The sequence below is a fragment of the Mus caroli genome, chromosome 10 (assembly GCF_900094665.2).
Source record: "Mus caroli chromosome 10, CAROLI_EIJ_v1.1, whole genome shotgun sequence".
NCBI lineage: Eukaryota > Metazoa > Chordata > Mammalia > Rodentia > Muridae > Mus > Mus caroli.
In genome coordinates, this window is record NC_034579.1 from 121,161,947 (window position 1) to 121,175,107 (window position 13,161).

Here is a 13,161-nt window from a genome sequence, read left to right on the forward strand (position 1 = left end):
TGGAACTCACTTTGTAGACCAGGCTGGCCTCGAACTCAGAAATCCGCCTGCCTCTGCCTCCTGAGTGCTGGGATTAAAGGCGTGCGCCACCACGCCTGGCCCCATTTTGATTTTTAAAACAGGGCCTCATGTAGCCTGGGCTGGTCTTGAACCTGCTGCGTAGTGAGGATGACCTTGAACTCCTAATCCTCCTGTCTGTCCTGGGATCACTGAATGAGCTACCATGAACACGCAGCCAGTCCTTGTCCAAAAAAAAAAAAAAAAAAGCAAAATGAGGGTGGTGAGATGGCTTAGTACTTGAGAGTAATGGCTGGCCTTGTAGAGGACCCAGGTTCGGTTCCTAGCACTCACATGGCAGCCCATAACCATCTATGACTCCAGTTTTATGTCTCTATAGGCTATACACATGGAGTATACTTACATACATGAAGGGAAAACACCCATACAAATAAAATAAAAAGAAAACTATGTCTTAAAAATAAAAACAAACCCAAACAGCTAGGCATGGTGGCTTGCATCGTTAATCCCTGTGCTCAGGAAACTAAGGAAGGAGTACTGGCATGAGTTTGAGGCCATCCTGTGTTACAAAGTGAGTTTGAGGCCAGCCTAGGCTTTAGAGGGAGAGACTTTGTCTTGAAAGATAAACAAAATGAGAAACACAGCCCATGGATCTGCCCAGGCCAGAGCACTCCTTTGGAGCACTACTTGGAGGCTCTGTCCTTCGTAGCTAAAATACTGATAGGAACTTACAGCCCACAGGAGGTACTGCATGTGTAAAGTTATGGATTGAAGTTGTCCCAGTGTAGGCTGGGAGGGGAGTCCAGCTGACTGAAGTGGGTACCCTGGTGAGACTGTGCAGGGAGATGCTCCTGAGGGTGGCTAGGGAGTGGAGTTGGGGTACTCACTAGAACAGAAAGCTAGAAGGTGTGGAGGGAGGGGAGGGAAGCAACACTTCAGGGCAGTCTTCCTCAAAATGTCCTGAAAACAGAGTTGGAGTGCCGCCATTTCTACAGACAAAACCCCAGTTATGAGCACTAGAGACTGCAGTGTCTGTGTCAACTTCAGAGACTTTGTAACCATTCTTTGTCATTACTTTGGGCACAAGGAGGCCAAAGTTCGATCTTCAATTTTCAGCCATTTCAGATCCACCTGCCCTTGTAGACCTCTTTTTCTCTCCCTCTCTTTCTAGAACTTTCCAGGAAGTATCTGGACTGCCCGTTTCCGGTCAGATGGATGATGCCACAAGGGCCCGTATGAAGCAGCCCCGTTGTGGTCTGGAGGATCCCTTCAACCAGAAATCTCTTAAATACCTGCTTCTGGGTGAGGACTGAGCCTGGGAAGGGGAGGAGAGGGCAGCCTGAGTGTTGGTGGCACTGGGATAGTCTGGAGTCTTCAGTGCCTCTTAAGGAGGGCACTGAGTACCCTCACCCTGGGCAGCTCTCCTGGTTGTGTTTCTAACTTCACTTTCTGGTCCCTTAACCAGGCCACTGGAGAAAGAAGAACTTGACATTCCGCATCTTCAATGTGCCCTCCACCCTCTCACTTCCCAGAGTCCGAGCAGCCCTGCATCAAGCCTTTAAGTACTGGAGCAGCGTGGCTCCTCTGACCTTCCGGGAGGTGAAAGCTGGTTGGGCTGACATTCGCCTTTCTTTCCATGGCCGCCAAAGCCCGTATTGCTCCAATACCTTTGATGGGCCTGGTAGGTACTGGTTCTTAAGCTCTCAACTTACAGACCTCACCAATACACTGTCTTCTTGAGCCAGTTACCCTGGGATCTTAAAGTTCAGGTTGTCGGTTTTATCTGCCTATACCCTGTAGTCCCCAGAGGTGCCATTTCTCATACAGCTGGGCCCTTTCTAAGTTTCCTCTTGCAATCTTATGCCTGGCTTTCATTTCCTCTCTTAAACTTCACCTGAGAGGGGACTGAGTCACAGAGGAGAGGTGGCTGGGGAGGTGACGATTCTATTTTGGGCTTCCCTGAGTGATGCCTGGGAAGAAGCATCTAAGCTAGCTATGATGTGAACTAGGTTTCACGCTCGGGCTGACATGAAACCCACTGTGCTTCTGAGTCTGATCCTGAGCTTCTGATCCTCCTGTGTCTATCTTCCAAGTGCTGTGATTACAGGTGTGTTACCACTCTTGACAGCAGCTTATATAGACTCCGCAGGGTGTGCTGCTCTCTAACATTACTGTCTTGCCTTTTCCTTCTGTCCCAGGAAAGGTCCTGGCCCATGCTGACATCCCAGAGCTTGGGAGTGTACACTTTGATAAAGATGAACTCTGGACTGAGGGGACCTACCAAGGAGTGAACCTGCGCATCATTGCGGCCCATGAAGTGGGCCATGCCCTGGGACTTGGGCACTCCCGATATACCCAGGCACTCATGGCTCCTGTCTATGCTGGCTACCAGCCTTTCTTCAAGCTGCATCCAGATGATGTGGCAGGGATCCAGGCTCTCTATGGTGAGCATAAGAGTCAGTCTGAATAATAACTCTCTAGGCTCAAGGAGACAATACTTGCTTTCATGGGCGAGAAATGGCTTGGCCTCTTTCTCTTCCTCTGCCCAGTTCTTCAAGCTATTCATCTTCAGAAACTGTCTCTATTTTTGACTCTTTTATATCTAATCATCCTTCCTGGACTTTCTCTCCTCACACCCTAATTCTTTTTTGTTGTTCGGAGACAAGGTAGAGATTATGTAGCTCTGGCTGTCCTGGAACTTGCCATGAAGCTCTGGCTAGCCTTAAACTCATGGAGATCCACCTGCCTCTGCATCCATCCCTTGTGCTGGGATTAAAGGCATGCATCACCACGCCTAACAACCCCATTCTTGAAGATGCAGAGTATACATTCCAGGAAATTTCCTCCTTGCTGAGGCTTCTCAGAACTAAGCTGTGTCTCCTGTATCTCCCCACCACCAAGAGAAACTTCTTAAAATTCCACTTCCTCTCTCTGTGAGGCCATTGATGAAAATGTACAGCCGACCAGCAGAGAAGCTGAGTGTTTGGACTTCTTTGGCTACATTGTTTTACTTCACCTCACAGGCAAGAGGAGCCCGGAGACAAGAGATGAGGAGGAAGAGACCGAGATGCTCACTGTGTCTCCAGTGACTGCAAAACCTGGTCCCATGCCAAACCCCTGCAGTGGTGAGGTGGATGCCATGATGCTGGGTGAGACCCTTTCCACAACAGGCTGTTGACAGGCAATGGGGGCAGTCTATTGACTCCAAGACTTAGACAAATAGAGATGACATGGGACTGTAACGGAATTGGGGGTTGGACTCCAGGGAAAATGTGTAGCATGGGGAGGGATCACTCAGAGCCAAATTTAAAGAAGACTAGGGTCCTTTCAGTGAAATCTTGCTGGCATATGCAATGGTATCTGGGTTTGGTGGCTGATTATGGGATGGATCCCCGGGTGGTTGTAGTCTCTGGATGGTCCATCCTTTCATCTTAGCTCCAAACTTTGTCTCTGTAACTCCTTCCATAGTTATTTTGTTTTCTATTCTAAGGAGGAATGAAGTATCCACACATTGGTCTTCCTTCTTCTTGATTTTCTTGTGTTTTGCAAATTGTATCTTGGGTATTCTAAGTTTCTGGGCTAATATCCACTTATCAGTGAGTGCATATCAAGTGACTTCTTTTGTGATTGGGTTAATAGCTGTCTCATGTGAGGCTATGCCAGTGCCTGGCAAATTCAGAAGTGGATAGTCACAGTCATCTATTGGATGGAACACAGGGACCCCAGTGGAGGAGCTAGAGAAAGTACTCAAGGAGCTGAAGGGGTCTACAATCCGATAGGTGGAACAACAATACGAACTAACCAGTACCCTCAGAGCTCTTGTCTCTAGTTGTATATGTAGCAGAAGATGGCCTAGTCAGCCATCATTGGGAAGAGAGGCCCCTTGGTCTTGCAAACTTTATATGTACAGGGAATGCCAGGGCCAAGAAGTGGGAGTGGGTGGGTAGGGAAGCAGGGCAGGGGGAGGGTATAGGGAACTTTCGGGATAGCATTTGAAATGTAAATGAAGAAAATATATAATAATAATAATAATAATAATAATAATAATAATAATAAAAGAGGGCTAGGTAGTTGGGCAGTTGGGCAGTGGTAGCACACCTGTTTGATCCCAGCATTGGGGAGGCAGAGACAGAAAATCTCTGAGTTTGAGGATAAGAGTCTACAGAGTGAGATCCAGGACAGTCAGGACTACAGAGAAATCCTGCTTGGAAATACAAACAAACAAACAAACAAAAGATACCTGGGTAAGCATTTACCATGGTTGCCACCTTATAAAAATTCATGTGGCAGGGCAGTGTGGCACATGCCTTTGATCCCAGCGCTCCGGAGGCAGAGGCAGGTGGATCTCTGTGAGTTCAAGGCTAGCATGGTCTTACAGAGTAAGCTGGATTACACAAAGAAACCCTGCCTGGAAAAACAAACAAAACAAAACAAAACAAAACAAAACAAAACAAAACAAAACAAAACACACATGGAAACATAACAAAATGGAACTTGTTGCAATGCTTATTAGAGAAGGCTTTGCCCCTGGTTGGAAGAATTTTAAAAGCTACCTGGAGTGGAGCAAGAGGTCTCCAAGGGGAACAAGTTGACCGACTGGAGGGCTCTGAACAACAAAGGAGGGGCTCATCTCTATGCTGTCCCTCTCTGCCCTTTTCTCTAGAAGCTGAGTGAGGGTTTTATTTTATTTTTTTAATTGAAAAGCCCATCAGAGACCAGTAAGGAAAGCACTGGAGACACTCATGAGTCATTATTTTTTTAAACTTGTTGACATGCTTCTGCTCTCAGGGCCTCGTGGGAAGACCTATGCTTTCAAGGGCGACTATGTGTGGACTGTAACAGATTCAGGGCCAGGCCCCTTGTTCCAAATATCTGCCCTTTGGGAGGGGCTTTCTGGAAACCTAGATGCTGCCGTTTACTCTCCCCGGACACGACGGACTCATTTCTTCAAGGGTAAGTGGGGTTCTTAGGTCATATTTAAGGGCGTGGTCATTAAAAACCTTTGAATGGGAGGAGGCATTGAGAAGTTTCTGCAAGGGGGACCCAAAGGCCCATCTGATGACAGAGGTGGCTTGCTCTTCCTTTGACCACTCTCAGGAAACAAGGTGTGGCGGTATGTGGATTTCAAGATGTCTCCTGGCTTTCCCATGAAATTCAACAGAGTAGAACCCAACCTGGATGCAGCTCTCTACTGGCCTGTTAATCAAAAGGTGTTCCTGTTTAAGGTATAACAGAACTGAGGGTAATTCCTTCTGAGGAGGGACACAGTCTCATCCTTAATGGGGCTGAACTTCTACAGTTTGGGTCAGCTTCTGGAGTCCCTAAGTTCTTTCCTCATTACTTTTCCCCATCTACCCCAAATTAGGGCTCAGGATACTGGCAATGGGATGAACTGGCCAGAACTGACCTTAGCCGCTACCCTAAACCAATCAAGGAACTGTTTACTGGAGTGCCAGACCGACCCTCGGCAGCTATGAGCTGGCAAGATGGCCAAGTCTACTTCTTCAAGGGCAAAGAGTATTGGCGCCTTAACCAGCAACTTCGAGTGGCGAAGGGCTATCCCAGAAATACGACACACTGGATGCACTGTGGTCCTCAGACTCCAGACACTAACTCATCAACCGGGGACATTACTCCTTCAACCACAGACACAGTCTTGGGTACCACTCCATCAACCATGGGCTCAACCTTGGACATTCCCTCAGCTACAGACTCTGCCTCCCTCTCATTCTCTGCTAATGTCACCCTGCTAGGGGCCTGAGAACTATTCAGTGGGCACTAGGCCTAATGTCCCTAGATACTCCACTTCTGGATACCACATTCCTGTGTTCCGAGAAGGTGTCCACTTAATTCTGAGTCAGTCTCCAATTCCTGTTTCTTCTTGTCATATAGCTGTTTCAAGTGTGACATATAGTCTCTGGTAGAGGGAAACTGTCAATCAGGAGGGTTTTCTTTGTTGTTGTTGTTGGTTTTTTTCTTTTTTTTGACAGTCTCTCTCTACACAGCACTGGCGGTGGTTATCAGCTATCCTGAAACTCTGTGTAGATATGTAGACCAGGCTGCCTTGAACTCACAGAGATCCACCTGCCTCTGCCTCCTGAGCGCTGGGATTAAAGGCCTGTGCTACATGCCTAGCATTTTTTTTTTTTTTTTTTTTTTTAGATTTAAGGCATGCGTTACCATGTCCGACTGTCAGCTGGGGCTTTAGCTGACAGGAGGCAGCAGCTAACAGCTGGGTATTGAATACCTGGGTTGTGTTCTTCCAACATAAAGTGCAAAAAAAATATCATGGCCAGTAAACTGAGCTTGGGATTTGGAGTCCTTGAGCCACCTGACTATGTGCGGCTTTGGCTAGCTAATTAATCCTGTCAAACCTTGGATTCCCTATTAACAAAGTAAGGCTAATATCAATGTTACAGGATTGTTATATTAGATGAAAATACTGTATGTGAAGTATCTGACAGACTCTGGAACATTTGTGTTTAGGTAAAGGCTAGCTTCATGTTCCTGGGAGAGAACTGAGTTGTCTGGGTATATTCATGTATATGTATGATATGTATGTGTGCATTATATATGGTAGTGTATGCCATATAGGTGCCATAGCAGATCTTTGCGGCGGGGTGGGGGAGTAGATTAGCCTTGTTTCGTGGTGCAAAGAAAGTAAAAAGCAGCGATAGTAGAGACGCATCTCCCCAGGTAAATTTTCAATGTCATTTTATTTCCAAATTCCTTGTTCTTCCTCCCTCTTATTACAGATCTGCTGCTCAGGGGAAAGATATATTTTCTTTACTATGTCTGGGAAACTAGGTAATAGACCTTGGTCAGGAGGATCAGAGGAGGGAGAGTTAGAATGGTCAGTAGCTGGGCCCGAATTCTGGTTCAGGAGGAAAGCTACTTTAAAAAGACAGAAGGCACTTGGCTACAGTGCAGCTCCAAAGACCAGGCTCCTCTGAGAAAAAGGTCAAGGAGCCAGATTTTGGAGAGAGGGGAGCTGAGGCAGATGCTGTGGTCCTCCTCCACTGAGGAGAGGGGGAAAGCAGCATGGAAGATGGAGCCCCCCACAGAGGTAGCAGGATTCACGAGTGTAGGGTCCAAGGAAGAAAGGCCAACCAGAAGTCCAATCACCCCCGAGTAAGGAGCCGGGGAACTTCTGTGCCATTCCTCCTGCCAAAAAACTATCACTGTACCGGTATGGTGGTGCATGCCTTTAGTCCTGGTACTGGGGAGGCACAGGCAAGCAGATCCCTGTGAGTTCAAGGCTAGCCTGGGCTACAAAGTGAGTTGCAGGACAGCCAGGGCTACACAAAGAAGCCCTGTCTTGAGAGACCAAAACCCCAATCTAACCAAACAAAAACAAAAACAAACCAAAAAACAAAACCCAAACAAAACAGGTTTTTGGGAATGGGTTGTAGTTCAGAACACTTGCCTAATATGGGCAATGCTCTGGGCTCCACCTCAGCATTACAGAAATTAATAAAAAACTATTTTGGGCATACCTCCTTGTTTCAGAGTCAGTGTCTCTAGGGACCAGGGCACCTCTACTACTGGACAGAGGTAGGTACTTGTACTTTTTGTGTGTGTGTGTGTGTGTCCCCGCCCGCATCTTTATAAGAATTTTCTCCAAAAGTCTCTAAAAGGGTTGGTCTGGGCACAGAACCTATTCCCAAGTCTAAGAGGTAGGGAAATCTGTATGGGTCCTATGGGCTCAGGCCCTATCCACTTAGAAATCTCCTGCCCTCACCAGGGGTATCAGGGTCACTGGAGGTTAGGCTCAGGTATGGTCAGAGTGAGGTGTGGTAAGCAGGCCAGTGGAGCTGCAATCAGAATCCAGGTCCAGGATAGTGTGGGGGCCTGGGGCCTGGGTGCCTGGTACCAGCTCACACTCTCGAAGATTCTGGAGATAACTCTATTTGGATACAGGGTGGAGAGGGTAGAAAAAAGGTTCTGTGTCAGAGCCCCCACTCATCCTGGCCATCACTTGGTCACCACCCCTTGCCCCCAACATGGGTGTCCCACCCTCCTACTCACTGGAGCTGGCCTGTGAGCAGGGCTCCGGATATTGGGGGGAAGCTGGTTCCGATAGCTGCCTCCACACAGTCCTGTCCCAGAAGGGTTCCGATGCCTCTTAGCCTCTTGCTGCTGATGGATCCGAAGGAGCTGGAGATGCCTTTGCTGGTGGCTCAAGATCACTGTTGGGGAGGAGGTAATACAGATTCAAGGGGGATTCTTTAGGCCCCGAATACCAACCCCCAAAAGAACCATACACCACAGAAGTCCACTTGACCTTACTGCTGTGGGTCTCTCAAGCCTCAGCTTCCCTTCGGTTGTTAGATTTTCTTCTACATTTTTCTCCTATCCTTCTCTGGGATTCCTCTGCCCTCTCATAACAGTCTTGAAATAACTGTGCTCTGCATCTCCTGGCGATTTTCCTTCTCATTCTACCCAGACTTCCTTTGGCTAGTTCAGCTTTAACTTTCCTTCAGTGCCCTGCCCTGCCCTGTTTGACGTGAGATCCTCCCCAGTCCTCATCTCTCCATCTTTCCCTCCCCTCAAGTATACGATCCAGGGACAGAAGCAGGGGCAGGCTGGCTGCTTTTTGTACCACAGCACTAACTCACCATTGGTGCGGCTCCCACGGTCCTCAGCCATGAGTTTCCACTGGGCCAGTGTTCCAAGAGCCCCCAAGACTGGCCAGGTTCCCAGCAAGACCCAGCTATACCAGCAGAGAGGAAGCAACTCTGGAAGCGCCTGCAGGCGTTCACCCAGTCTAGTGCCCAGTGCCAGTCCTTCCAGGAAGTAGTCCGCACAGGCCACCAGCACCGCAGCACCTAGCAGTGCTGTGCCCAGGACTGTGAATGGACGTGGCCACCGAAGTGTGAGCAGGGCTCCCAGCAGTGCCAGCCCCATCAGTCCGCCGACCGGCACCCAGGCTGAATGCGGCTGGTAGATAGGTTCAGTGCCCAGTAAGGTTCCAGCACCCAGGGTCAGACCTAGCAGGAGACCGGTCAGAAAGAGCCCGACACTGCGGACCAGCATGGTGACCAGGCCGCAGAGGAGTCCGATGCCCAGTGCTATGCCTGCGCTCACCTCCAGGCTCAGCTGTGTCTCTAGCACCCGCTCTTTATGGCACAGGAGGAAGATCACCAGGGCTCCTGACAGCAGACCGGAGAGAAACATCACTGCCTTGAAGCAGCGGTAGCCTGGGGAGGGAGGCAGGAGGCATTAAGACGCAGGAAGGGGGTCCTACAGGGATGGTTCTGGTGTATTGGGAGAGGGACAGTTAACCAGGGAGCAGAAGCCAGGTACAGCACACCGTGGCAACCTCAAGGAAAGGGGAAAGAGAAGTGTAAGCCCAGTGATAGAAGGAGGGAACTCAGAAATTCCGTGGGGATAGGTAGAGAAACCAGGAGGCAGAGTGGATGCACTGTGGAAAAAAAGCAGGACAGCATCTAGGTCCTCCAGCAATGGTACATGGGAAATCACCACAGACTGATTCAGATTCTGGGGAGAGTTGAAATCTCCGGAGGGAGGGATAAACTAGGAATGGAATTCTGAGGTAGGAGACAGAGGAAAAGCCCATAATGGAGGCAAAGGTGAGAGCCAGAGGGTACAGTATGGGCAAGCAGAATAATGGGAAGCTGGGAGAGGCAGGATGGAAAATTCTGAAGGTAGGCATCTCCTAACAGAGGAGGTGAAGTGGCCTGGGAGCGAGGAAGACATTTGGCATCATTCTTGAGGGTAGCAGTGTTGGGAAGCTGCCCCTGCCCCCCACCCCACCCCCAGGCCCTGCCCTCTCTCACCAAAGCAGCAGTAGATGATTCCGAAGCAGCAGCAAAGGGCACACACAAGGGCAGGGGCCAAGTCGAGGCTGTCCTGGGGTTCTAAGACACATCTCGGGGCTGGAGGCTCTGGGAGTTGTTGGTTAAAGGGCCTTGGGTGAGATGTTATAGTCAGAGGCAATGAGGCTTTTTCCATGGTAGAAGAGAAGGTGGTCACAGAATGGAAGGTTGGAGAAATCTCCTTTCATCCATCCATAGCTAACTGGCAGGGGCTGGTAAACCTGGAAGAGAATAGAAAGCAGAAACCACACATCTTGGGGATTCTGTACTTCCATTTCTTTTGAAAAAATGACTTGTTCCAACTAAAAAGCAATTCCTCTCATCTGCAGTTGGGATTCAATACTAAGCCCTGTTGAACCAGAGTAGGGTTAATAACATGGGAGAGGAAGGAAGAGGAGAGGATGAGTCACCTTAGGGTCTCAGAACAACTGCTTACCACCCTGCAGGGCTGAGGAGAGCAAAGGGGTGGGATTGCTTCCTTAGACCTCCAGCTTCATCCAGCTCCCAGAGGTCCTAGGCACAGGGGTGGCCATCGGCCCCCCAGGCCTGGAGTTGCTCTCTAAACTTCTGCAAGTCGGAGCCCAAAACCTGTGAGCTAAATACAACCCCCATGGAAGAAAGGGAACAGACATTTAAAAGTTTCAAATAAGGACTTAAAGAGTCACCCAGTCAGCCTCTGTCCGGATTTTGAAGTCTTGGCTTCATGCCGAGATGGAGTGGTTGGGGAAAGCCGAATACAGCCAGTCCAAATCCCATCGCCCTACATGGAGTAAGCAGGCGCCTTGCCCACAGATAATCTCCTCACATCTTGGTATCCACTTGCTATTAGCCTCAAACTCGCACGGGAATTGTTCCACCCACCCTCTCATCCAGGCACGCCTGGGCTGCCAATGGGATTTGATGCTGATCCTGAAGGATCACTGACGAAGAGGTTGGCATTGCGGGAGTAGGGTGGTGCGGATGCACTTTCCTTCTGCCGTCTTTAGGGTACTGAGGCTGAAGGACTGGAGAACTCCCGGGGCTCTTCTCAATCGCTTAAGAGTTTGGGACGCAAAACAAGGAGAGACCAGGAAGGGTGTTAACTACTCACCACCCTGCAGGGCTGAGGAGAGCAAAGGGGTGGAATTGCTTTCCTAGACCTCCAGCTTCATTCCAGCCCAGGGGTCCTAGGCACACGGGTGGCTGTTGGCCGCAGGCACCCCCTTGGGCTACTGTGCTCTGTTGCTCCCTAAACTCAGGCAAGTCGGAGCCCAAACCCAGGGAGCTAAATGCAATTAGCTTGGGGGCGGGGGTGTGTGTGGGGGAAGGAGACAGGGAGTGTGTAGGGGGGGGGGGAGATGACATCACGGGGCGGGCCCCCTCAATCTTTACCTCTGTCTGTGGGGGAACCCAGGCTATCCACTTCTCTAATCTAGGAGGAGGGACGCCCCCTAACCATAGCAATGAAGAGTTTTGTGATGCCCATCAAGACTAAGATGGAAGGTCTCTGAATGTTAAGGAGATTAATTACCAACTTAACGTTTTCAAAGCCCAAATGGGGTCCCAAAGCACCCGCTGGTCCAACTTGGTTTCTTCCACTTCCCAGAGAATTGGAGTATTGTCTTCTGGGGAACCGGGTGGTCGGGATCCGGGATGCGCAGAAGGGTTTTTAACTAGTGCTGGGTGGGGGTGTTCATGGGTGAAAAAAAAAAAAAAACTTGTGGAGCAAGACGGGCCTGGCAGGGACACTGGCAGAACTGTAAGGCTTTAAAGGAGTGCAGACGAGAGGTTCCATCAGGGTCTGCGTAGGGGTGGGGGAGCGTGCTGGCTTCGACCCAAAGCTTACTATGTAAATGAGATGCAAAGCAGCACGCAGATGAGTGCGGGGTTCTGTTATTACGCTGGACTAGGTTCTGAGCTCCGTGGAGCCAGGTTCCCCTAGCCGCATTCCCTGGCTCGGCCCTTGCGCCGCGTTCACAGGGGGCGGATCGGCGGCGTGGAAGCTCGCCAGTTGGGTCCAGGAGAAGTGTCGCGTGTCTTTAGGGAGCTAGATAGTCCGGGACACACACTTCTCCGCACCCTCTTGGCTGGACAGCCGATGGGGAAGGGTCTGGGCGAGCAGGGTCGCTGGCTCCTCTGCTTGCCCTGGGTGTCTGTCTGCACGCCAAAGACGGTGTGTGCTTCGGCAGCCATCCTTCATCTCCGTTTCAGCAGCGACGACGAGGAGTACAGTCCGCAGGCTTCAGCTCGCTTACGACCGGACCTGCGTGGCGGCGGAGGGCCCTTTAAGGGGTGGGGCCGGATGCTCTAGCGCCGCCTCCTCGATTGACTCCGCGCCAGCCGCGCAAGCGAGCGCCTCGGCCAAGCGCTTTTCTCTTCCCTTCGCGACCTTTTTCCCCCCGGTGACCCCGGAAGTGGAAGTAGGCGGCTGTAGCGGGGACGGAAGGCGGAAGCGGAGCGTGAGCGGGAGGCGGAGCCGGGGGAGCTGCTCCTGTAGCTCCCCCTGGCAGCTCCCCCTGGAGCAGCTCCCCCTGGCCTCAGGCGCAGCTGCTTGAGGAGGGAGGAGTTACCGCCGCTGCTCGGTACGTCGCCTTCGCCCCTGGTACCCAGTCGGTGGGTTCTCGGGTGATCTTTTGCAGGGGCACCTCGAAGCTCCGCCCTCAGCTTTTCCTCTAGCCCTGCACGGTCCCCACCCTTTTCTGACAGATTGCGGCCTCCCTCTTTCAGGCAGTCTTTTTTTTTTTTCTTTTCTAGGAGTAACCCCCCACCCTCCGCCGCCCCGACCACACCCTTTGCGGCACCCCCCCCCAACCCCCATTTCTCAGATTGAAGATTGTTAGCTTCTTGGAGGAAGAAGAAAAAAAAATTTAAGATTTCGGGAGTAAGGGGGTTTCTGAGGTCCGGGTTGGTGCAAGCAGGTTTGTGGTTTGTCTAATTCACGTTTATTGTTAGAGTTAGCGAATATCCGACCCCAAAGAATTTGAGCTAACACTGCCTGGGGAGTGTGTACATTGAATATGTCATTTTGAGATCGTTTAACTCTTGGTTCTATCCTTGACCATTCCCAACTTGATATCTTTGTTACAGGCAATGATGGCAGTGACCTAAAATCCTCAGGAAGTCCCGGGGTCATGGCCCAGAAGCACCCGGGAGAAAGAAGGTTGTGTGGAGCCCACCGCAGTGGTGGTTCCTCCCTCAGTACATCAGGATCCTCTGTGGACCCCGAAATACTTTCATTCTCAGGACTCAGGGACTCAGCAGAGACTGCTCCTAATGGTACACGATGCCTCAAAGAGCACTCCGGCCCTAAGTACACACAGCCTCC

At 50.5% G+C, this 13,161-nt stretch overlaps 3 protein-coding genes across 6 annotated transcripts in view; 2 read left to right on the forward strand and 1 right to left on the reverse strand.

The window, feature by feature from the left end:
• Positions 1 to 7,521, forward strand: part of Mmp19 (matrix metallopeptidase 19) — a 9,995-nt gene extending 2,474 nt beyond the window's left edge. The window contains exons 3-9 of one of the 2 annotated variants that reach the window (XM_021174840.2): positions 1,190 to 1,320; positions 1,484 to 1,699; positions 2,217 to 2,462; positions 3,042 to 3,167; positions 4,807 to 4,971; positions 5,116 to 5,243; positions 5,384 to 7,521. In XM_021174840.2, the coding sequence (XP_021030499.1) occupies positions 1,230 to 1,320; positions 1,484 to 1,699; positions 2,217 to 2,462; positions 3,042 to 3,167; positions 4,807 to 4,971; positions 5,116 to 5,243; positions 5,384 to 5,779 (1,368 nt within the window). In that variant the 5' untranslated portion in view covers positions 1,190 to 1,229 and the 3' untranslated portion in view covers positions 5,780 to 7,521. The remainder of the gene's footprint in view (positions 1 to 1,189; positions 1,321 to 1,483; positions 1,700 to 2,216; positions 2,463 to 3,041; positions 3,168 to 4,806; positions 4,972 to 5,115; positions 5,244 to 5,383) is intronic. The other variant, XM_021174839.2, reaches the window with a different exon arrangement.
• Positions 6,718 to 12,111, reverse strand: LOC110303667 (transmembrane protein 198-like). 3 transcript variants are annotated; one of them, XM_029482720.1, is made up of 5 exons: positions 11,368 to 12,111; positions 9,819 to 10,078; positions 8,637 to 9,218; positions 8,047 to 8,207; positions 6,718 to 7,924 (listed from the first exon to the last, which is right to left on the reverse strand). In XM_029482720.1, the coding sequence occupies exons 2-5, from the start codon at positions 9,991 to 9,993 to the stop codon at positions 7,790 to 7,792; spliced, it is 1,053 nt and encodes a 350-aa protein (XP_029338580.1). In that variant the 5' UTR covers positions 9,994 to 10,078; positions 11,368 to 12,111; the 3' UTR covers positions 6,718 to 7,789. The 3 variants fall into 3 exon arrangements, with proteins under 3 accessions (XP_029338580.1, XP_021030500.1, XP_029338579.1); XM_021174841.2 differs by lacking the exon at positions 11,368 to 12,111 and adding an exon at positions 10,948 to 11,162; XM_029482719.1 differs by lacking the exon at positions 11,368 to 12,111 and adding an exon at positions 10,294 to 10,474.
• The window catches only part of Dnajc14 (DnaJ heat shock protein family (Hsp40) member C14), an 11,291-nt gene continuing 10,222 nt past the window's right edge, over positions 12,093 to 13,161 (forward strand). Inside the window, exons 1-2 of the mRNA XM_029482980.1 lie at positions 12,093 to 12,418; positions 12,924 to 13,155. Coding sequence (XP_029338840.1) covers positions 12,968 to 13,155 — 188 coding nt within the window. The 5' untranslated portion in view covers positions 12,093 to 12,418; positions 12,924 to 12,967. The remainder of the gene's footprint in view (positions 12,419 to 12,923; positions 13,156 to 13,161) is intronic.

Excerpts from the sequence above, each read along its gene's own strand:
- LOC110303667 (XM_029482720.1), bottom strand. The coding sequence starts at position 9,993 with ATGGAAAAAGCCTCATTGCCTCTGACTATAACATCTCACCCAAGGCCC. Across the intron at positions 9,219-9,818 it reads AATCATCTACTGCTGCTTTG|GCTACCGCTGCTTCAAGGCA; the intron begins GTGAGAGAGGGC and ends CTCCCTCCCCAG. Across the intron at positions 8,208-8,636 it reads CCGTGGGAGCCGCACCAATG|TGATCTTGAGCCACCAGCAA; the intron begins GTGAGTTAGTGC and ends CCTCCCCAACAG.